The sequence below is a fragment of the Anopheles moucheti genome, chromosome 3 (genome assembly GCF_943734755.1).
Source record: "Anopheles moucheti chromosome 3, idAnoMoucSN_F20_07, whole genome shotgun sequence".
Classification (NCBI taxonomy): Eukaryota; Metazoa; Arthropoda; class Insecta; order Diptera; family Culicidae; genus Anopheles; species Anopheles moucheti.
In genome coordinates this window covers 89,500,903-89,525,066 of record NC_069141.1, presented here as the reverse complement: position 1 = coordinate 89,525,066, position 24,164 = coordinate 89,500,903, and the positions used below count along the sequence as shown (strand labels likewise).

Sequence of the window (24,164 nt, the reverse complement as noted above, 5' to 3'; positions counted from 1 at the left end):
GCGCGGCGGTGTGTGATCTTATCGTAGCAGGCGGTTCGCCCCCGCGTATTCCCGTTCCAAAGTATTCCACGGGTTTCGCGAGTCGTGGCCCCAGTTCGGGAAGTGCAAATCTTCAAAATCCATTCCATTGGTACCGTCATCCCATCGGGATTGTGATCTGGTGTCTCCGGCTGACACCGAAGGAGGAGTTTTTCGAAGGTAATTCAGTGCTTTTGGTTGAGTGTTTCCTTGCATGTGGTTCAGGTGTGTGGGGAATAGGAAGGAGTGTAGCATGGCGTAACGTGTACGTATCGGTTTGGCGTCCACACGGTCCAACAGCTCCGTTAGTGTCCAGTGTGAAAAATCGAGTGGTCCGAGTTCCGATGTATAATCAGAAGCTGATAAGCACGTTTTTGTTCAGGTGTCTGCCCTAGTTTATTAGTGTTTCGAGCTAATCGTTGTACAGAGGTGTGCAAGAAAGGAATATTGTGAGGTGGTAAGCCACTGTGAGCCACGGGAACGGCCAGCTCTTTCGCGAGTTCATCAACAGCGAGGTGTTACGTCAAAACGCGCTAACCATAGCCCACTCGAGGTGAAGTTTTCCTTGCCAAAAATGCAGGAAAACAAACCAGCTCGATTGTTGTGAAGTTGTCGAACCACCGACAAAGCTGGCGGAACCGTGTGTTGTTTCGTGAAAGGGGGAAACCGAATGATATCATCAGCACACCAAGTTCGTCATCGTCAAGCGTAAAGTTTACTTTGATGTGTGAAGAATTGAACTAGCCATCGGTGTGTGGCTGAAAACATCGAGTCAAGCCACGTTTGAAGATTTTCCCAACTAATGGAAAACCCTATAATCATAACATAATCAGTAGGCGTGATAAACAGCGTTATGCTATCTGGTTTCTCCCTGGTGCAATGGTAAGGTAGCATACCAGAACAGAGAATTTGGAAGGTAAATGATGTGTATCAAATCTTTAAGAAATGACCTCATGATCTTCGTTAACATTCCTTTTGCAGCATAAAGAGGTAGATAAGGAAAGGAACAGCGATTACTGATACCCAGAAGCGTGAAGATGAAAACGACCGTTTGAAATCCGAGTCATGAGCTTTAAGTGCAATGTTTTCCTTGTGGCCTTGAAATGCGTAGGTTGCAGAACAGAAACCGACCCCGATAGCAAAGAACCTTGACCCCAATCAATCGATGCACGAATATGCACAAACGGCTGTGGCACGACGTGTGTATGCATGTGGCCATTTATTATCGCATTTGTTCTGTGTGTCTATGCTTTCCTTGCGTTGTGGACACTCCCAGCAGTAAAGGTCACCTTAGGGTTTCCTCGAATGCAGCAGTGCTGATGCCGGGAGGTATGTGGTGTTATCGAAAAATATTTCGTTCCAGAGGCATGGGGGAAAAGAATTCTACTCAATTTTGAATATCGATTCGATTAAGTAACGCCTAAATTTAACCCCCGAGGCAGGTTTTTGTCTCGTACCGTATTGTACCTTGGTACTGAATTGATTTTGTATTAATTTTAGTTTTTAGTTTTATTACTGAAAAAGGCAGGTCATTGTATACCCATACCATAAATTGTATATCATATTCATTTTTCAACAACGAAATGAAAACCACTATTCACTATTGAATAATAGGCAAAACTGCTGTAGAAAACACTTATTTCCGGAGTAATTGGATATACAGATTATGATGATGATGAGGGAATACCTATGATAAAGAGACTTTGATTCCTGAGTAATTCTTTCTAAGACTCTCTTTTGAATATAATATATAACATAAGTTTTCACCTTTAGCACGATTAGTTTTGTCAATTTACAAGCAACCTGGCGATAAACATGGTCTGGTCTTCGTTTGGATATGAGTGAGATATAGTATGAAATGATTACAGAAGATATGATTGACCGATTTCGTCATTTATCTCTATCACTACGTCTAGAGCATGTCCACAGGAATAAATGAATTTAATCGAGCTGGGTTTGGTTGGAGGATAAATACAAACTCACACGCTTGAAACGTATTTCCTATTTCGCGCTTGCATTAAATACGCTTGATTATTTTGAACATTAAACATGGTGAAGCATTGTAACCGTATGTTAGCAAGGCGATAAACTGCTAGCATTCTGACAACGAAGATCCACTGAGCTGAACTGGCAATGAGTCGTACAAACATGGCCATTTAGGGTTTGGTAGATAAGGCATTCCATTGCTTGCGTATATAATTACATCGTTATCGTGTGTTTGCGGGCGTTAAAATGGCAATTAAAGTGGTCCGTTTCGGGATAACATAAAGCCATTGTACAATGAAATATTTATGGTGGTTAAAATTTTGAGAAATGGATCTAAGTACTAATAATAGTATGAGACGCAATTCTAATAATTGTTTTATAGAATTCATAACATCGTATAACATGAATGATCTTCTTGCGTTTTCATCAAACCACCAAGAAACAATACAAAAATATACCAATGTTTTGAAATCAAATGCACCGGCAAACAATTTTTGGCATCAATTCAACAAGAACAGACGAATTGCTGCGCTGGCAGGTAGTCCCTGGTTGCCACAATCCCCCAAAGCGGCCAGTAAAATGGTTGTACTCGATCCAACGCGCTTGCATTACTCGCATTTGGTACGAAATTGGAGCTCATGGATAGGAATAAAAGAAAGAATCCGCTCCGTTAGGCCACATTCCATCCACAATCATCAAAGTTCAGTCCTTACCCGTCGGGGGAGGGTAATGATGGTTTAATTGGATCATCGCGGTATAATTAAGTATCAAAAGCCGAACGTGTTGTGGCACTCGTTGACATCTCGACATTGACGTTTGCAGCCAGGGGCTGGAAGAGTTTGACCGTTTGGTTTGGTAATGGAGGCGCATAATTGCCTCGAGCTGTTCCGGGATTTTAGCACACTTGTGGTCTAGATGGTAGTTGTTTTTGTTCTGTGAGATGGGGTTTAAGTTGGTAAAGATGTAAAGATGTGGATCTGCTATACGTTAGGTATAAATGTGGTTTTGCTGTTCAAAGCTTTAAAACTCTTTCTAAAAGGGGTTTTTCCTCCCTTGCTTCTATAGAACCAGGTTTTTTATGCTCCTGTTTAACAACCATCATACAATTATTTACACGTGTTGCATGCTTGTCAACGTACTCATCGCTAATGCATGTGGGTACACCTGTCTTCCCTAGTCGGTCGATGTACCAAGGAGACCTTCCGGTGCGCCAGTTAGTCGTACTGGAAGTTTCAGTTGACCCGATTTACCTCTCAGAATGACTTTATCGTTGAACAGCACTAGCATCGTCGCGTGTTAAATGCGTTACGTAAAGTTACGCGTAAAGGCATCATCGGTTGTGTGATGGTGCTGCTAATGGTTAATTATAGTGGTTGGCACAAACCGCGCATTGGAACCCGTATGCAGTTGGTCTAGATGCATAGCCAGGCCTAAGAGACACACATAAAGGAAAAGAGACCCGCGAGTTGATATTAGTCAAAGTGACGTAAACATTGTTTTGAAATCTACGAAACGATTGGCGAAAGGGCTGTGAAGTTGTGGCTTACTAGATCACGGTTACTTATGTTTGACGTTTACTCCAAAATGTGTAAACTTTTTCAGGTCTGTGGAGCTGTGAAAGTCAGTTAGGTCAAGGTGTGTGAGGATGTCGTTTATGTTTTTGTTGTGTTACTCTACTTGTACAAAGTATGCGGGCGAAAAGTTTACCCTCTATCCACGTCAGTAACAATGTCTGACGGTAAAGACAGTTAAGTGCAATCTTCGCTTAGAGGTTCCCGCACTACTGTGCGTTTGGGGAAAGTGACGAATTCGATGCTTTCACCAGCGCCTAATCCAGGAAGCCGAAGAGAAGTTAGAACAATGTCATGGTTCTTGGTCACGGTTCAACCCGACCTGGCTGGTAGAAACTTGTTCTAACCCGTGTGAAAGTAATAATTGGGTGTTTTGTTTCGTCGCGTTTTCTCGTCTCCGGTTGAGCTGTGCTGGTGCAAACGTTACATGTTAGTTGAAGATAAACTTTGGATGGTTAATGTTCGTTGTTAACGGCCAGGGGGTTTCGTGGGGTCGGATGTCTAACGATGACTGGAAGCTACCTTATGGTTTATGGTTAGTTCAATCGGTTCAAAATTGAGCCATACTGTCGTGGAAGGAAAGTTTTCGTTGGAAAGGAGGGGTTCGTAGTTTTGATGTGCCGTCATCAGAATCAACGGAAAGTATGCAAATCATTAATAGGGAATGTTTATAGATAATTAAATGTAAGATTAAATGATAGATTGATAAGGGTATCAAGCGCACTCGTCGTGAGTTGTTCATTCGTTTTAAATTGTCAAATTAGAGGTTGTTTAATGAATATTAGTAATGGTTAATAGGTACAAATCTCAGTTGGAACTTACCTCTATTTCCAATATTCAGGTGTTTAATTTTAATTCAACTTACTGAAAGCCTGCTCATCTTTCAGGATTGTTCATTTAATATAACCATTTTCACTAATAGCAACCTTGTGGTGTAATGGAGGCACTTGTCTCTCGCGACTGGACTGATATTACATCCCATTCGGATCATTTTCCCGCAACAACAACTATCCGTCTAACGTCATTATAAAAAGTCAGTTCTGTAGTTCTGACAGCAGAAGATGCTAAAAGTTAAACAATTATCAGTTCACTCAACGAAGATTTATCTGATTTATTCTCTAACAGTGTAATTGAAACAACATCCAGTAATCTTCTTCTCAGTGATTAAATCAGATTTAGATAGAATTGCTGCACGGCGAATTAATCAGATTTAGATAGGATTGATTATCACACTCTCCGCCCCATTTTTCCATCACTTCAACGAATATACTACGCTTGCCGAATCTATTTCATTCTTTCTACCGCTCCATCCATTAAATGGTGTTCGATGTATTAAAAAAACCAAACCAGGTGGTCCATTACTGGAAGACAGTCCTTCTTTTAGGACTGACAGTTGTTTGCACGGAAATGTCTGTGAGTATAGCGAAATGGCGAAATCTTCCTTGGTCCGTTATTGGTGTCTAGCGATTCAAGTAAAAGTCCGCCTCCTGGGACTCTACATTGAGCTCAATAAGTGGATTGAAATCGATTTCTGTTAAAATAGTAGCTCAGCGATCTTCCTAGGCTTTGGTTGTATTTGCTCTCCATCATTTTCAGACAGCAGAAGTTCCGGCGGCACGAGGCGCGAGTCAGTCGGCACAATGCTGGGCGTTGAATAACAAGTTATTGCTAAGGAAGAAATTGCTCTACCAGTGTGAGTTTACAACCCCTTTTTAAAGGAGGAAAGCGAAATGGCGATTAATAAATAAAAAGCGCCAACAGTAAAGAAAGGATTGAGCCAATTCGTATTGTGGCAGCACGTTTGTGAGTTTATCTGGACGTTTGTGGGTGAGCTCGCTAGAAACTCTTATCGTAAAACGTGCCGTGTAGATTGCCGTTGGAAGAGAAACGGTAAACATGGTACTAAAACGCTCTTCTGCGAGATGGGTTAATGATTATTCTTGGCTTTTGCTGTGAAAATTCGCTACAATATGCTATGTAATTCATACGAAGCGGAAGAATTTCCACCCAGTTTCCAGCGTACAATTCAATACGCAGGTGTTGTAAATTAGCACGAAGAGACAATCGGTGTTTGAATTATTTCCACTGTTGAAGACATCGTTTATTTGGCCGTTGCGATCATCGCGTATGGCTGCAGTCGATTAATTTTTTTGTGTAATGATGACATCATCATAAGCTTACTGCTTAATCAACATGTTTTTTATTTGCTCTTTCTAATTTACAGTGCAAATATTACTCAATGTATGACTTGTCGCATTGAGAAACGTATTATTAAGCCGGTCACAGTGAGGAACGATTAAAAGTGACCATTGCAAACAGCTGTGATCGAACAAATAGCTACGTGGACAAACACGTGGACGTGGCGTCGAGACAGTTTGACGTAAGGATTGCCTCCGGATGTGCCGCAACAGAAGAAGAACGTAGCACGTGAGCCGGCAGCGAAGATTTCGCAGGGAAAAGGCTTCGAAGGAGAGAGAATACCTCTGGCAGACGGGATTACCGGTGTGCTCCTTATCACTTTGCTGTGACAAAACGTCAGTGGCGTGCGGTGGGTAGATCGGCATCGGTAGAAGAAAGCAATGGCGGAAGCGATCATTGCCGACTGGATCTCCGACTACAGTTCCCTGCAGGAATCGGAACTACGCACATTTGCCGCCCAGCACGAGAATGATTTCGAGATCTCGAAGGCTCTGTACACCATCCTGAATGAGCGGATGAAATACAAGGATGTACGTGTGATCTATCATTTCGACAACCGGGGAATATTGTTTTAACGTTGAAGATCTTTTCTTTACAGCTAATCCATCCGATATGCAACCAGCTGTGCAATTTCTATCGGTCGAACGAAGTCGAACTGCGCCGGTTTACGTTGCAGTTTGTGCCGATGTTGATCTATCTGTATTTAAACTCGGTGGCTCTCGGCGACAAGAAAGGTTGCCGGTCGATCGAAACGCTACTGATCTGCATTTACAACATTGAGGTTAGTTCGGATGATGGCAGTCCGAAGGTGGTGTCTTTTCGAATGCCCGTCCTGGCGCAGGCATCCGTTTACCATGAGGTATGGGTTTATTGTAATGTTCTTAAAATATACAAAGTTTTTAAGAAACGGGTTCGTTTGTGTTATAGGAAAAAAGCCTACAACCAAGTGATCTACGAAGGTGGGAGGAGAATAGCAATAAGGATATTAACTGGGGACCGCTACCATCGATCGAATCGATCAACGCGCAGAACCGGCTTAAGGTGATGACGGCGCTGCTGTTCACGTACAACCAGCAGCTGAATCAGATCCACAAACCCGCCCTGTATCACCTGTGTAAGACGACTTCGCTGCTGGTGAACCAGGGTTTCCCGAAGGTACCGGGTGGCCATATGCACCGCTCATCGTACGGTAACGATCCGATCTCACCCCAACAACCGATGGCGATGGCTGCCCCATCACACGTCGTCCGACCACCGCCACGGATCGCAGTGAACTCCCAGTTCCTGGTGGAGCTGGCACACGCCAATTACTTCGCCATGTTTAACGAGTTTGCGTCGGCGGCGATCGAAGCGGTGACGGATCTGCACAGCCGCGCGTGCTACGAAATGCTTCCCGAGGTGATACTGGTGACGAATGCGATACGCAACTCGTTGCATGCCAATCCTTCCGGTAAGTTCACAATTGGTGTAATATTTGGCAAAACCATTTTTGATTGAATGTGTTGCTTTTCTTTCTTCTGCCTAAAGGTCAACCCAGCGACGGTCCGATGGGTATTAGTGTTGCATTGACGCCCGCTACAACTACGGTGACGGTGTCGAAGTCAATGATTACGAACGCCTCCTTCCGTACGAAGAAGCTACCAGGTAAGTGGTCCGGTGTCCTATTTTGTTGGCGGTCGCTTTACGCCGATAAGATTCCATCCGTTAAATTTAACCCCTTCTGTGGCACTTCCATTCTCTACCGTCTATTTTGGAAAGCCACACCCAAAAGGCTGTGTTGACGGAGTGACGATTTGTGGTACACGATTGATGAACTTTGCAAGTGCCCAAAAATTTCGAATCGTCACTCTACCTCCATTAGTCACCACCTGCCAAAAGGATGGCGGATGACGATAATCCATTTACCTTCATTTCTACAATACTGGTCCATCTAATACCAAGCAGCCAACATCGTTCAGCGGCCGCTTCTTTCTCGTTGCTTGGCTTAGAAACGGGCCCATTTACTGATGCTTTAAGCTTTTTCGCTGTTCAATGTGGTGTTCTTTGCGAAATTGTTTGTTTTGTTTTCCTGAATTCTGTTATGGAAATTTTATTCTTCCTTCATCTGTTACTAGCCTGGCTCTCATACACATTCCATCGATTTAAAAAACGCATGATTTTCCCCGTGGTATCGCGTCCACGCAAATTGATTTGTCTTCTTTTTGCTTCGATTTATGGTGGTACGGAATTATGTTAACATTAGTTTGTTCATTAATGAGACATTAAAGTTGTTTTGGATTATTGATTTCCCTTTCTCCCTGAGGTCCCCGGGTATAAATATTCCACGTAACATCTGGTATAACACTGTCCCTCGGTGATGTGACATGTTTTCTCAACACAAAAAGCCCCGATACAATTTCGGGATCCTCTGGACCGACATGGAAAGGCATTTTGATTTGGTTTTATTAATTGATTTGCTGTTCCAATCATATCAGAATATCCTATTTAATGTTCGTTTCATTCGTTCCATTTCCATTCGTTCTAGTCGTCCAACTCACAATCCATTTCAACCTTTTCACTCAAAACATGTGTTTAATTTGCATCAAAAGTTTTCACAAGTTGTTTTTCCCGGTCCGAAAGTCTCACAATGCGTACACTGAAGCAACCAATTAACGGGTTGCTCGTTCTATCCAATGTTTCAATGGGCAATGTTTCAATGATAATGCTTCAAATTATCGTAATCACACTGTATCTGTCAACAGCGCCACTGTAGCGTGTCGTAATCAGTTAAAGGATCCTGGAGATAGCAGCAGATCCATTCCGATATAGTGTAGGCGGATCACTGCGGAACAATTGGTTGAAGCGCGTTCCAAACCGATGTAGGTAATTTGTTTGGCTTTTTGCGATGGGATCGTCAATCTGGTTCAGTCAAACGTATCAGACGAGAGGGGAGTGTATGTGGGTAGGATAATTCGAATCGCGTCACATGCTGAATGCCGGATCAGCATCTCTTGCCGGCGATAGTACGCTAAATGATTACCGTTCTCCTGTTTTACTCCGCGCATTTGTGCTTGGCCTGGGATTCGGTATCACAATTCGCACACGGATTCTCCGAACAAGATCTCTACCTACATTCATTGGAAGATGGCATTTGATATCGGTATCATCATCCCACATCAGTGTTAACAGAGCATGCCACGTTTATCCGTTTGTGGAAACGAGAGTCGTACGAAGAAGCAAAGCAAACGGCAAGAATTGAAACCGTTTCTTTTGCTGGGAGGAGACAAACTATAGTCGCATGGCTCGTGGTGTGGCCCGGGGAGGTAATTATTGGCTAAAAAGGCAGAAACATAGCAGTTGTTTGCGACACCCTTGTACGAAATTGGATGGGAGCAACTGGGAAGACACATGGTGGGTGTACTTTATTCACCAAGCGTTTGCGTTTGTTTGTTTATGCTTTCCATCCCACCTTCTGGTTGTCATAGTCGGTGGACGGTTCTGAATTGAAACATTGCTCTTTAACTTGATTGTGGCATGATATATTTGATGGGTTCTTATTGTCAGCCCTCATTCACGCGACGAAGACGACGGATTGAAAATGATTCCTTTACATTTGTACCACCTGCCGCTTATACCGTACCATATACACCAAAGCCGATGGTTTTATTTAATAGTTTGTTTCGTTTTTATGATTTTCTCTCCGATACTAGAAGAAAATTTCGTACCACAGGCAACGATAAAACTGTATGAAATGGAGCAAGTTCGTGTGTTAGTCGAAACCATCCTTAACCAGATAGTGAATAGCTCTTGCCAGATGTTCGAATATTCGAAAAATAGACCAACACTTCGAAAAATTCGGTGGTTGGATCTGTTTCATAAAGATCATTGAGTTACCTTGATCCTATGTTCCTGTTTCGAAGCATATACCAATCTGATAATAATCACTAGATAGGTGTGAAATAAATTTGCAGTAAAACTTTTTACTCACTCTCCACTTACGCTAAAGTTCGACGTACGCCCGTACGGTTAGGATCTTTAGGGATCTAGAAACGAGAATACAGCAGAAGGTGAGTTCCGTGAAAGCGGTCGGATGCTTCTCCGATGGAATGACTCATGTGAGTTGTCCGGGATGTAACAAGACGTGTCCAAAGGAATGAGAACTGTGCCAAAGTTTAGAAAGTAAGTTTTGTGGCTCATACCTCAATGTTTTTTTTTCGTGTACCGGTGTTTCTTTCGGTGTGGCGTGTATCCCAATGCCCGGGAAATGATGGTGACCTTCTTCAGTTTAAAAGTTTAAATCTTCCTTCGATGTTTCTATCCCTCAAACTGCTGCTGTCTTTTGCCATCGAAGTGGATGCGATACTATCATTTCTCATGGGACGTTTTCTGATGTTTCTATCATATCCTGATGTGTGCTCGATGTGAAATAGGATTGCCTGCCTGGTTGTACAAGACGTGTGTCACGTTTGCATGCTGCGCGGGTATATTTACGATGTTGTCCGTCCTGGTGGTATAAAGAAACTGCCTCGGTCTTTCTGTTACCTTTGTGAAGCTCTTGCTCAAATATGTATGAATTATAGCTTCACAGTTAAGAACAGTGGAACAACTGCTGCGTGGCAAGGGTCATTCATCGCAAAACATCGGTTTGCAGAGACACTTTTGTTAAAAGCGAAATCAGATGGACTGTGAAACTCTTTACATGGTCCTTTTTGGGGGTGTGAAACTACTATGCCGTAGGTCGAAGAGAAAGGTTGCTCAGAAAAACAGTCTTTCCGCTCTAATTAGCTTGTCAGACATGGCTTCAGACATGGCCCGAAGTCCTGAGACGAAGTCCTATTGTAAATCGGCTGCAATGGATCGCTTTTGAAACTTTCCGTTCCTTTTCCGACTAGACGTTTGTGGTAGTGCACGGTGTGTGTGTATATTCTATTGTCCCATATGTCCTTTATTGTTACATGTGCGCCCCATTGTCGGTAGGCTCTTGATATCCTAGTAGGTAGGTAGTGATATCAAATTTAGTACACAGTCAGCGATGACGAATTTAGACCACAAAGACCACGAAAGTTTCGGTAGTCGTTTGGAATATCTTGTCCATAAAGTGACTGAACTTTAAAGACTTTAAAGCATGGATGCATAAAAGACGTAAAGTGAAGTTATGAAGTTAAAGAAACCTTCTCGGTACTTGTTATTAAAAGCCAAGTTAGTTAGACGGATTGCATTCGTTTCGAGACCAATTCGTTTCAATAAAGTCATAATTGTTATGGATGCATAACACAACACAACCTTGCATAACACAACACTATTGTTTCTCAACGAATTATGTTATATCGTTTTTCTGTATTGACCGAACCGTTGGTCCATCCGGAGATTATTTAAATCTATAAACAGAACAAAAATTCAACGGACAATTAAAACATGTAACCGAGACAAGATAACCACGTCACGATACTATCGCATCTCTGCGGTGAGATTCGAAGTAAGGCACCTGTCTGACTCACATGTCATTGAGCATGCCGGAAAACGTGACCGAACTCCATTAATGTGTGCTTCAGCTTGTTCCGTATCGTCATTGTAAATGATTACGCAAAAAAAAATATACGGAAGGATTTGTCGATGGCCATTTACGGAGGTGTAACATAAATCTCTCGATACAATATATCAACACACAGCTCGTTATCGATCACTTTCTGTTTCGCTCTCTCTCCCCCTTAATGCGAAACTGAGGACGGGAAAGTGGAATCTTTGTTGAATAATCGTCCAATCTCCGGTCCTGTTGGTCACGGAGCTGGGCGAGTGAGGATGATGGGAAATTTTCTTGGATCATTGCATGATGCGCATGCATGTTGAGTCTGACCGATGTGGGTATCTATAATAGTTGAGTTCTGGTACGAAGGCGTCCGTTTGAAAACTATGGTTTTGAAATCTAACATCCCACTGCAATTAATTACAATGTTACACAAGCCCTCCAAGTAAAGCGAGCTTGGCTACTAATGAGGGAGTTGCTTTCTCCCATTGGGGACACTGTGTTAGACAGCCAATGTCCAGAGCAAGCCTATGATAATGAAAAGCAGAACATGATTGTTTTCTTTCTAACGAAATGAAAAATGCCAATTATTTTGTTCCAATCGTTTTCATTCTACCTCGAGTCTTCAACTTTCGCTTTTGAGAACTGTACTCTTTAGGATCATGTCATTGCTAAACAAACATTTATTGCGAATGTTTTGCTAGAGAAAGCGCTTCTGCTTATTTGTCTTTCTTACTGCATTAAGAAAGATCTGCATGTTGCAAAACGATTCAGCAGACCGATCAGACCGAAATGCAGAATGTGATAATATCCGATTCAATTAACTAATGCCTTCTGCAAGTTGCATCATCTTTCCTAACTTCACATGCTTTTATTAATATTGATTTTACTAAATTAGTTCCCATCTTTATTGTGCTTTTTTTTAAATCGTTAATTGTTTTCTACAATTTTTCCCTATTTGTAACTAAACTGTATCTTTATCTATATCTACATCCTTCCTGTTCCGATGGTGTGTACAGAAAAGGGCTGTGCGATGTAAATTTATGAATTCTTAGCTATGGTTTTGGCTCTTTCTTGTATTTAACTACTCTTCTGCTCCCAGTATCAATAACGCACCTGAATTTCAGAATTGCTTTTGAGCTGTGATGAAAAGGATCTATGGCGTTTTATCTTGCCGTCATTGCCCTCTATCCTGTGATCTGATTGATGTAACAAATGATTTTTTCTCTCTTTCTTTTCCTCTAATTTTTCCTCTTAATCTTTTTTTCCTTTTCTGCGGAACTCGTAACCGTACACTTGATTGACATTGTTTTATCGAAAAACCACTATTTGTGGTATGGTTTACTGTTGATTCCTCATGGTTCGCTGATGCTGCTACTATGCCATGTTTTGTCACTCTTCAGACGATCTGGAGGTTGAGTTTGTGAATGCACTACAGTCAACGCAGCAGGAAATGATGAGCAAGCTGGCGATGATTGATGCGGACATAGGAAACGGTCCTACGAGTGGATCCGGAATAGTACAGTCTGCTGGTACCGGAGGATCGGTTACTGTCGGAAGCGCAAGTATTCTGGCTGCAGCTGCATTGAGCAATAGTCAGGATCTCGCTGGCGACCCAGATTCCAACAGTCCCCGTACCGAACCGAAAAAGAAAGAATCCTCACGAAAGTGGAAAAATTGGGGCTGGAAGACGAACACTACATCGGCTACGGTGACAAACGCCAATGGAACTGGTGCCGCTGGTACGAAGCAGGCTAGCATTGAGGAGGAAGCAGACTCCCCGAAACGATCGGCCGGCTCGACGCGTCATTCTAGTCCGGCCGATTCACCCAAACACAAGTTGCTGTTAGGTACAGGCAAGGTGGAGGACGTAAACTCGAGCAGCAGTATCTCCCCAGCTTCGCTGAGACGCAAGAAATTCCTCTCGAGCAAGAACCAGTCGCCGGTTAATCGATCAGAGGCTCGTGCTAGTGCAGGAGCTCGATTGTACGAGGAGCTGGACAGCAGTCTGCAGGATTCGGATTCCGATGAGTTGGCAGCGTTAATAGTGAATGGAAGGCCGGCAACGATCCATCTCATACAAACGTCCACTATTCCTGGACTTTACTAAGGATGCCCCACCTTTCACTATAGCTGAACGTGTAGCTCCAAGAGGGCATATGAGTGAATAACCATCTAGGGGCCAACTTCACACAACTGCTACGCAATGCTATAAGAACGAGCCTTACGTAATATCCACAACTTTAGATAGCTAATAGTCAATCTAGCCACTTCATGACACCAGATTTAGAAGATATCACCATCGAAATGCCGATGGCGCTGTAAATGCATTCAAGCTCATGGACGCAAGAATGAAAAGGCACCATCGTTTAACCTCACTTCATCTGTACGACGCAACACGGAAGGTACAGTTGGAAACAGGCAAGCCAATGACGTCTTCTACAATTCCCAATCGCTTCCGCTGCAAACCCACCGGCTGTGTGTGTGCCTCTTTTCCGCTGTTGGCCATTTGAGTGTGCGATTTTGTAATTCTTTTTAATTTTCTTCCTTTACTTTGCTAAACTCGGTCACATGTTTGCAGGGTACTGCGCTGACGTTCTGCTTGTTATATTCGCACATGTTGAACGGAGATGTCTTCACGCAAACCTCATCACTCAATGCACACAGTATAAGAAAGATGCTACTGCTTCTATTTCCCTCACGTGTCACTGTGGACTGTTGTTGCACCAAAGGCTATACAGTTCACTTATTAATCTTTTACGCCACTAGGTGATAAATGATTGAAGAACATCAGACATTCACATCATGCACTCTATGGCCTCATATGCTACCACAGTAATGCGAGTAAAGCGGCACTACTATTCTTCTCACTATACTCATTAAAATTATGATTTTCTCCTTATGAAGGCCTTCCAATTAATATCTGCTTAAGGTTGTTCCTCCTATGTTGATCTCTTTTATTCAGCTATCGGCTTGTTCTGGGCATATATCATCACATGTTTATTGTCAGTACAAAAGGGTTTTCACCGACTTTATTCTGAGATTGTTTGTGCACCCCAAAACCACCACCACCAGCACCACCATCTCGTATGTCCGTCACGTGTTTCCATCCACATTGGATTTTGTTTTCCTTTCATATGTTGCGCTCCGGTTTCCTGGGGGCGGCATCGAAATATGTGGGGGCGTTTTGGGGGATTATTCTGGCATGCGATTATTGTCAATATTTGTACCGTACACCGTAGGGCCGTCGTTGATGTTTGGCAAAAGAGAAACATGAAAATGTTGCAGCCGTGTGTGATTTTTGCGTTATAAATAGCGTCGTTTCGGTTTAAAGCGCTTTTAAACACATCATCGTGCGACTCTGTTTTCCGATGCGTATTTTCGTTCTTTTTCTTCGTCTGTTCTGACCAACGTGAATTTATTTTAACTTTCTGCGTGTGTTTTTGGTTTTCAAATTTGTTTTTCTAACGTTTTTTGTCATTCAATATTCTTTTGTGTACGTCTGTTTTGATTTTATACTGTGCGCCAAACACATGCACGTAGCTTTGGTGGGTTAATGTTTATTTTTAGTAATAACGTGCCAGACTTTAACCACAAACGCACACCGGAAGCCTTTTTGTACAAGTGGCTTATTGTGTGTACCGAATTCCCCGTACCGAATACCCACCAAGTAGGCAACGTAACGACTTGTGTCCTTGTTTTTGAGATATTGATTTTCATATTTTTCATCGTATGAATAAAAATAGAAAAAAATGAAGAAAATTGTCAAAATTTGCACAATTGTTTTTCAAAAACATTCGCGATTTTGGAGAACTTACAAAGAAATAAGAATAAAAAACACAGACAGAATACTGTTACAAATGAATCAGTAACATATTTCCAGAGGCTTGGGGATAACTAACTAATGACATATATGCTAAAACAGGTACAAGGACAAGAAAAAGGAAGAAAAAACAACCCGATTGGTCCGAAACAAAGCGGACCTATAATTCCTTAGGAGAATGGCATTTCACTATATCCAATGAATATCATCTTTTGCGCCGCCGAATTACACTCTATTCTTTCTCTTTGATGTGCCTTTTTCGCTTGATTGAATCTTTGTCCTATCTCAGTGGACATGCCCCCAAGGCCACCGACTATACTGCACGTAAAGCAAATTGTTTACTCTCTTATCCGTTTGTGTTGAAATGCGTTTCAATTGGTCTGAAGAAAATTCTCTCCCTAGACCAGCCCCGAATCCTCCTGAAACAGGACCCCGGTGTAACTGTTTATCGGTCCGTCGTTCAGATGCAGGATAAAAGTTAAATTAATATTTCACGTTGCTTTTACTTTCCTCTTTGCAATTCACGCTGCGGCTGGCTACGACGACACAACACCCGACTCCGACTCTCGCAGACGATATTCCAATACAGGGCCCAACGAAGGAAGAGAACGGTGGCCCACACCATCTCACCAGCATCAACGAAGAGGGTGAGAGCGGGCTGCCATCGGTGGACGGTAGCACGAAGGCTGGCAGTGGTACGACGGCTGGCGGCATGTCGGCATCGGGCACACCGGGCAAGCCGAAGGATTCCAAAACGCATAAGGTGCTGGGTGGTTTCAAGAAACTGAAACCGGAAAAGGATAAAGATAAAGATAAGGATAAGGATAAGGAGAAGGATAAAGATAAGGACAAGGATAGGGATAGGGAGGGCAGTGGTACGACGCCGGTTGTGCTGGTTTCTACCGGTTCCGGCGGTGGTGTGACACTTCCGGTGAACAGCACTACTGCAGCAGCAACAGCAGCAGGCATCACCGTCGGCGGAACATCCCTCGTCGAGGAGGCGAAGGCACTTATGTCATCAGCGAAGAAGATAAACTCGAAGGAGAAATTAAGTGGTAAGAAAAGTGGTTCCTGATGCGAAATCTCGCAAAGGGGCGAAGGGGCGGTAGGCAACTGGTTTCAACCAGGCGGGTTACTGATGCTGAATATCTGCTTTCTAATTACAGCTTCCGGTGTCGGTGGTGGCCAACCGGCGACTGTCGTTGTGCTCTCGAATGGAAGCATCCTGATGGGATCCGGGCCAGTGTGCAACGCGACCAACGGCGACAGTTCGGATGGGGTCGTAACGCTAACGGCGGCCACGGCCAACGGCGGACTCGGCAAGCAGTCACTCGACATTGGGGAATCGTTCGATTCTGGCAGTGAACTGCTGCAGCAGCACGGCTCTACCACCATCAACAGCGCTAACAGCAATGGAGGCAACACGATAAAAACCACCGTACTGGATATGAAGAACCACGGAAGTATACAAGTTAGTCAAGTCTAGATTGTCCATTCGAGTACGCTAGGAGGAAATTTGTTTGGGTCGGGACAGTGTGCGTGTGTGCATATGTGCGTATAGTTTAGTTTTTCTCCTTCTTCTCGACTGTCCTTTTTTTACTTCACCCGTTCCAAAATCGCGAAGTGAGGTTATACAGTATTGCAGTGCTATTCTAAGGTCTTTTTTAAGTATGTAAAGTGTGTATCGAATTGAACCCTCTCCCTCCCCAAAAAGGGCATACGCACACATACATTCTTTTCCTCTTTTTCTATTATATTCCCCTGAGTAATCGTCCTGTAGCGTAACTGAAAGATTGATAATATTTTCGGGTTGGTTTATAGATAGTATTTTTGGTGCGTTTTTTTGTTGCAATGCCAAATAAGGACATTCACGGCAAACCCGTTGCACAGTGAGAGCTATGTCCATAATGTTAATTTGTGTATTAAATTTGATTTTTTAAATTTGTTTTTATACATCTTTATATCAAGCAGTAATAATATGTTAATCATACACTTGTTCTCGTGATAGTACATTTTCTGTTATAGTTATATAATGCCAATCGTTCCACATTCGCGTGTTTATTGTCTCCATTTTGCTGATATTCGTTTCCGTTAATAATTCCAGCTCGTTGTTAAAACTGTTATGAATGTGAAGGTGCCCACACATTTTGGGGCTCCCGGTTGTTGCTAATGGTATCTTCCGAAGGATTTGCATTTCAATAATGCACTTGCCGGTATTGTCCATTCCCTCCCGCCCCTAAAGCATTAGTCCGTTGTGCGTAAAGACTATGGCGGAAACAACGATTGCGATAATTCTGTCCCTTTTTCTTTTTACCTCACCTTTTACCACCCACCGGTGATTGTACAACGTCGTGTTATTGTAAATTCGCCATTTGCTCACGTTCAAGCCCCGTCATTACCGAATCATTTATTTTCGACGAGTGCTTTCTCGTTCGCCACCGGGTGGGTGAGTGCTTAGCGATGCATGCTTGGAAAAATAGCTCCCACACAAAAAGAAAAACAAACCCCTGGAAACGACTGTTCCGAATCGTATCCTTCGGCATCGTCTGAATGCTCATGAGCTTTAGGAAAACGATGGAGAAAAAATCACCACATTTTTTCCATACTAACGGCCTATCGACGAGCACATGCTTGCGTTTGAAGAATTCGTTGGGTAATTTAGGTATAAATGTATAAGTTTAGAGTAAGCATCATTTGATTAGCATCCTTAGTGGTTCATTCATTGTGCATGAAAAGCTCCATAATGTAAGCATCCTTTTGTCATTCGCTAGAGCTGAACTGCTCAATACGATAAGGATGGTGTGAAAATGCTAACTGTTTGTAAAAGTTGACTTACCTCAATTTGGAGTACCATTCTGCTAGGGCTTGTTATTGTTTGTTTCGGTTTATTTGTGTTGGGGGAAGTTTCAGGAAGTTTTATATTACATAACTAACTTTTGTTTTTACTTACACTTTGTTTATTTTGATTGCAAATCTTATCCGCTTCTACGTCGGACAACCAGCTGTGGAGAATCTAAGATGATTAAATGAACTAAAGTTCATCCGTTTAATGCGGCTACACTACCATCCACGGACTCGTTTGTCCACAAATCACTCAATCAACATTGAGCTGTGGGCGACTTTATGTTATTATGTGCGCGTTTCTTTGCCTGTAGGCTTCGCACACATTCATTGATGGTGTCACCGAGTGCGTTATTACAGTTTGGAACAGTTTTCGACGAGTAATTAAGCAGAAAGTTTTATTCAATTCGGTTGAAAAGTTTGTACACGATTGCGAAGCGAAACAAAAAGGAACAATACGGTGTTCCTGAAACACGGGCATTAATTTCACATCGAAAGTTTTGGGCTGATTTGTAAACTGTTATCGACAACAGACGTCGGAAGCAAGAAATCCCTTCTTAATTCTTCCTTATGAATGTGCCAACAAATGATCATGTGGTTGTATATGTGTTTGTTTGTGTGAAAGAACTCGGGATGTGTTTCTTTGATACTGTGAGGGTGCTTTATCGTCCACCAACTGAATTTTTCTTCTGTAATTCGATAACAGAGAACACACATACAAAATGGAATCCTTCGTCATTTATTCACAGGGAACTTAACGCAATGAGGTCGTATTTGTTAATCCGAATTCGAACATGAACATGGGATTACACCGAATATGTTTCTCGTATTACATAGAAAAATGTGAATATATTGAAGCAATACTGATACACCACAAATACAGAAACATAGAAGAGAATCGGTTCTAGCACAGTCTATTTTACCGAATGTTGTAATGGAATAGCTAACTTGAAGTACTTGCTCTGAATTTCTTTGAAGGGGCGTATAAATCACTGATTCCAACTTGTGTCCATAAAGAAAGGGACAGGATCTTTACAAACTGTTGTTCAATATCCCCCATCGTTGTTGTTACATCTTCATCATCTCTTATCTACCATTGTCCACCTTTTATCATCGGAATTACCATGTCAGTGCAGCAAATCACAACAGGAAAGCAATAGTTGAAGCAAACCAACAAAACGAACATTTAGGGTAAGGAAATTCGCATCTATTGCATCGCATCTATCTATTCAGCGGTTGATTGACAAGTTGGGGACATGTTGGGATCTCACTATGCGTTCCTTGCGACCGGAAAGAGGTATACACTTTTAGTTTACCATTAAATTTGTCAAATTTTAACCCATCAGAACAACACCAAGACTCAAAAATATTTTCCAAAAGATCCATCAGCATTAGCTAGGAAACTAGGCAACAACAAAAAGCGCTAGGATGGAGGCGAAGACTTATGACGAAGGAATTATCGGATCGAACTTGTTGTAAATGATATTATCTAACTAGTAGGAAACATGGCATACACACATTCACTCGCAGAACGAAAGCTTATAAAGCACGCACCCCTACACCCCTGTTGTATACATATCATTTCACGTTCTCATTTTCTCCCCAAAACAAAAAAAAATCATCAAGGCTGCTCTGAGTTATGTTACGTTTCCAGCATGTTTTAAGAAGGATGAAATCTTTCACCTGTTGTTACCTTGCGCGTGCAAAAATTGTTTGCAAGTGAGTATTGTAAAAAAAACCACCCTTTTTTCTTAGTACGTGTAAACCGTGGTCTTTGTCTACTGGCAGAGCAATAACACACAAAAGACTTTTGTCGGCAGACTCTTCAAAAACCCGGATGAATGTGTGCTAATAGCACGAGGGAAGTCCTTAACATGGGAAGCTATATACAAAAAAAACCTATTATACACAGAGACTCGTTAACGTCAAAATCGTTTAGATTTCATCGTCGGTGTACATACTTAAGTAGCGAAAAATCAGGATCAGCAAAACCAGCCCACAAAACGTAACTATTAAAGCCAGGATGGGTGCATGGTTTGTGTATGTTCTCCGGTTAGGTAGCATAGAAATGCATTACTTCATCGTACTTTTTTTCACGCCTCGTCTGGCGACGGTTACAATGTTCTCTCAGCAATTGCTGCTGAAACGTTCGCAGAGAATCTATATATATATATATACAGACACACATAGATATATACAAAAACACATACACACACACATATATATATATACAGATATTAAACGGAAAAAGGTATCAATTTTTCAGTGTAATTTATCTCGAACCATATGCAAACCGATATTAAACGCAAAATGAAAGCGCCTAGTGCAGCGTGACAAACGGCATAAGGGAGGATAACGTAACGCAACTGATGTAAAGTACAGGTGTAACGATCGTATTCGGTTTTGGTGGTGGTGGTGGTGTTCAAAAGGACACTTTCGATGCACGTATTGGGTGCTCTGGAATAATTAATTGCGAGCATTTAACCGCATCTTTGTGGGACGAATTTGAGATGATGCCGGGAAGCGTACGCGGCGGAGCAACATACATTGGAGCAATCACACCAAGCAAAGCAGTAGGACATTATTGAAATGGCTATAGATGGGACAGGAAATAGAACCGTGTTATTAGGGGAAACAAGCAGTGCCGGGAAGAATAGGTGCAACAGGTGTAACTGGGAATGATGAGGATTAAAACAAAACAAAAATCTACTCTGTACAGAAGAGGAAAATATATAATATCGTTACAACCAAAACGGTGAAATGGAATGGAAGTTTCGATTGTAATCCGAAAACCAGGATCATCGGCCCTTAATGGATGCTTCTCAGGTAGGTGTTTTATGTTTCAGCGAATGTTACGAATGTTTCCGCTTATCTATAGTTATCATTTCAGTGTAAACACGTGTGGAACTCTTGTTACGGCACACGGTTCGCAGTTTGTGGTCATCGTAATCAGCTTTGAGATCTTACCATATCAAACAGTTGTTCTGTTCTGTAACAGGCTGTTATGAAGCGAAACTTAAAATAGAACCTTCACGAAACGGACGACTACAGAATCGTTAACCTTCTGGTAATGGTGTGACGTCTATGATGTAGGTTGGGTAATTATAACTATTTAACTGTCTACAAATATTAGCAAACGGCAGCATGACACAATTAAGGCGTTGTCTGAAATGATGGATACTTAACAACGGCACGACAAAAAAGATACAAACCTTTGTTCCATCTGATCGGTTCCGAACCTCGTATTCATGTTCCCTCCACAGCATGCGTGACAGTGTGTTAATTAGATTTATGTGGGCAATTTTCAAAATCCTCTGGAATCACTACTGAGTACCTCATCGTCCGGGGAATTCTTTCTCCCTCTCTCAGAGTCGTCTAACGTCTGTAAATCTCTCACATACGGTTTGAGGAAGCATCTCAAAGGTAGGTCTTGACCGCCGCGATAAGCTCGCAAAAAGTGGTGTTCTAAGGCTAACGAGCATAGCGACGACATTGAACTTGACGTCGAGTATGGCGTGCGCTGCCAGCTAAATCAAGCTCCAGTTGTGGTTCAGTTGCCACCAGTGGTACATCGTGCCGTTTTGTGATCTCATAAGATTTCGTTCCAAAAGCCCAGTAAAACCTGATCGAAAATGGTAGGATAGAGTGAAAATTGTAGCATTAAGTCAACTTTCATGAAGAAGTAAGAGTTGTGTACATTTCAAGAGGCAGTTGTTTGTCAAAGTGATTTAACTATTTACTCGCGTTGCGGGTTATCGTATCGCGTGATACTTGCTATACAGTTGTAGTTAAATAAATCTCACCGTTTTTTTGCACCATCATCATCAGACGGTACTTGTGAACGTGACACGGCATGACTAGTGGAATGTGTGACGCACAAGGTTGAATAATGTTTTGATTGCGGAAGCTGTTTTGCGTGGCTAATGCAGCGCATTGCATTACAAAACTGCTGATTACTAAACTGAAGCATTGCAATTGTATTCGTGGTCTATTCTAGATGTGTTCCTACAGTGGGCTGAGATGTTATGGAACATGCGCTAATGGATTATCATTTTCTCTTCCAACGTGATTAGCGTCTCCTGACGTTAGTTTGCTTTCTTGCCGTGTGTCTTCAAACCTCGTATGGAGCACGGATCCTTTCCGTCAATGTGTTCCCCGGGCGTAGCCACTGGATGATGATCAGTAGCATTTTGGAGCAGCTACTCGACCGTGGCCATGAGGTGACGGTTATCACAAACTATCCTAGGAAGAAACCGCATGCAAATCTCACGGAGATAGTCATCGATCCCATCTACGACTTTTGGGGCAAATCGGTCAAGGTGGACTCACTGTACGAGCTAACCGACATCTCTATACATCAAATGTTGATGGACTTCCTGTATCCATTGGGTCTTCAAACGGCAGAGTATGCATACACACGCGAAAATGTGATGGACTTTCTGCGTAATGATCAGACTCAGTTTGATCTGCTGCTGGCCGAGCAGTTCTACCAGGAATCGTACCTAATGCTGGCGCATAAATACAAAGTCCCGATCGTGTCCATAGGTGAGCTTAGCGGGGGATATGTTGTACCAGATTTTCTGAATAATTATACAAATTTTAACAGGAACATTCGGGTTCGCCCAGTACATGGGTCCGATGCTGGGTCTTATGAATGCCTGGTCACACGTTCCCCACGAGTTTCTCCCGTTCACCGATCACATGTCTCTGTACCAAAGAGCATACAACTCGTTCGTCAGTTCGTACGAGCTTTTGCTGCGTTCCTGGTATTATCTTCCCGAACAGCAGGCCATGGCGGACAAGCACTTCTCGTTTCTTCCCGGTCCCTTACCTCGGTTGAGTGATCTCGAGCGACAGGTGTCGGTGATCCTACTGAACAGCTATCCCCCACTCACATCGACTCGTGCGAAAGTCCCTGGCCTGGTACAGGTAGGAGGCTTACACATCAAGGAACCAAATCGGCTTCCGGACGACCTGCAGTCCTTCATCGATGACGCAAAGGATGGTGTGATTTACTTCAGCCTTGGTACAAACCTGCGCTCGGCTGACATGCCTCCGGCTAAGCTATCCGTTATACTGAAAGTGTTTCGTTCCATGAAGCAACGAGTTGTGTGGAAGTTTGAGGACGAAGGCATCAAAAACTTACCGCCCAATGTGCTCGTGCGCAGCTGGTTACCCCAGAGTGATATTCTGGGACATCCTAATGTGAAGGTGTTCATTACCCACGGTGGTTTGCTGGGGACGCAGGAGGGTGTGCACCGGGCGGTACCGATGGTAGGCATACCGATCTACTGCGATCAGCATCTCAACATGAACAAAGCCACCCTGGGTGGGTATGCGGTGAAGCTATACTTTCCCAACATAACCGAAGAATCGTTCCGATGGGCACTGGAAGAAGTTTTGTACAATCCGAGCTACAAAGCGAACATGCAGAAGGTGTCACAGATTTTCCGTGATCGTCCGGTACCGGCATTGAATGAAGCCATCTACTGGATAGAGTATGTAATACGCTACAAGGGCGCACCACAGCTCCGATCGGCCGGACTGGATCTACCTTGGATTAGCTTTGCGTTACTTGACGTGATTGCATTGATCGCGATCGTTTTGGTGGGGGGAATAATTGTGATACGTCGTACTGCAGGCCATCTGTTTGGTGGGAAAAGTACGAACAGAAAGCAAAAGAATGAATGATACAAATCGAATCAGAGAAACGTCTAAGGAAGCCTGAAAAGGAAAAAACACAAATAAAGAACATATTTGGGTGCCTCAATGTGCTGCGTTTCATGTGTTCATCACCGTAGGTATAAAATGGAAATGCGCCTAAAGGTATGCAATCGCAAGACATTCGTCCAACATTACATGCTTAGGTTACAGAACACGTTGATGAGAGAGATTTTCAGCTATATAAGCACTATAATTAACAAATTTTAGTAAATATTATTCATTTCAACTTTAAATAAAGCGTAGCATATTTTTTTCGGGAAAAAAGATCGCTTATATTACTTCAATCTGTGGAATTCAACTACAAGAATCGGGTGAGTAAAATGTGAGAGTAAAACCAATCCGCTGAGAAAAAAACGAAACCTTACCTTATACACGAATAAAGTAGATGTTATTCTCAATTTCTGTTTGTAAGCCCGAATAAAAGTGTATTTAGTTTACTTAAACATATTAAAAAACCATACAGAAAAGCTTGAGCATGTCACAAAACAAGCCTACTACG

At 42.6% G+C, this 24,164-nt stretch overlaps 2 protein-coding genes across 3 annotated transcripts; both read left to right on the top strand.

Annotated features, from left to right (window-relative positions):
• Window positions 1-22: 22 nt before the first annotated feature.
• On the top strand, window positions 23-19,906 carry LOC128302492 (hyccin). 2 transcript variants are annotated; one of them, XM_053039326.1, is made up of 9 exons: window positions 23-198; window positions 5,800-6,304; window positions 6,373-6,633; window positions 6,702-7,224; window positions 7,302-7,418; window positions 12,681-12,809; window positions 12,897-13,373; window positions 15,670-16,155; window positions 16,267-19,906. In XM_053039326.1, exons 2-9 carry the CDS (start codon window positions 6,155-6,157, stop codon window positions 16,584-16,586), a joined length of 2,463 nt encoding a protein of 820 aa, XP_052895286.1. In that variant the 5' UTR covers window positions 23-198; window positions 5,800-6,154; the 3' UTR covers window positions 16,587-19,906. The 2 variants fall into 2 exon arrangements, with proteins under 2 accessions (XP_052895286.1, XP_052895287.1); XM_053039327.1 differs by lacking the exons at window positions 12,681-12,809; window positions 12,897-13,373 and having other exon boundaries at window positions 15,673-16,155.
• A 1,594-nt stretch (window positions 19,907-21,500) lies between these two features.
• LOC128301865 (UDP-glycosyltransferase UGT5-like) lies at window positions 21,501-23,904 on the top strand. Its single transcript, XM_053038517.1, has 3 exons — window positions 21,501-21,576; window positions 22,015-22,486; window positions 22,548-23,904. Exons 1-3 carry the CDS (start codon window positions 21,574-21,576, stop codon window positions 23,630-23,632), a joined length of 1,560 nt encoding a protein of 519 aa, XP_052894477.1. The 5' UTR covers window positions 21,501-21,573; the 3' UTR covers window positions 23,633-23,904.
• Window positions 23,905-24,164: the final 260 nt, after the last annotated feature.

Excerpts from the sequence above, each read along its gene's own strand:
- LOC128302492 (XM_053039326.1), top strand. The coding sequence starts at position 6,155 with ATGGCGGAAGCGATCATTGCCGACTGGATCTCCGACTACAGTTCCCTG. Across the intron at positions 7,225-7,301 it reads GTTGCATGCCAATCCTTCCG|GTCAACCCAGCGACGGTCCG; the intron begins GTAAGTTCACAA and ends TTCTGCCTAAAG. Across the intron at positions 16,156-16,266 it reads CTCGAAGGAGAAATTAAGTG|CTTCCGGTGTCGGTGGTGGC; the intron begins GTAAGAAAAGTG and ends TTCTAATTACAG.
- LOC128301865 (XM_053038517.1), top strand. Across the intron at positions 22,487-22,547 it reads AGTCCCGATCGTGTCCATAG|GAACATTCGGGTTCGCCCAG; the intron begins GTGAGCTTAGCG and ends AAATTTTAACAG.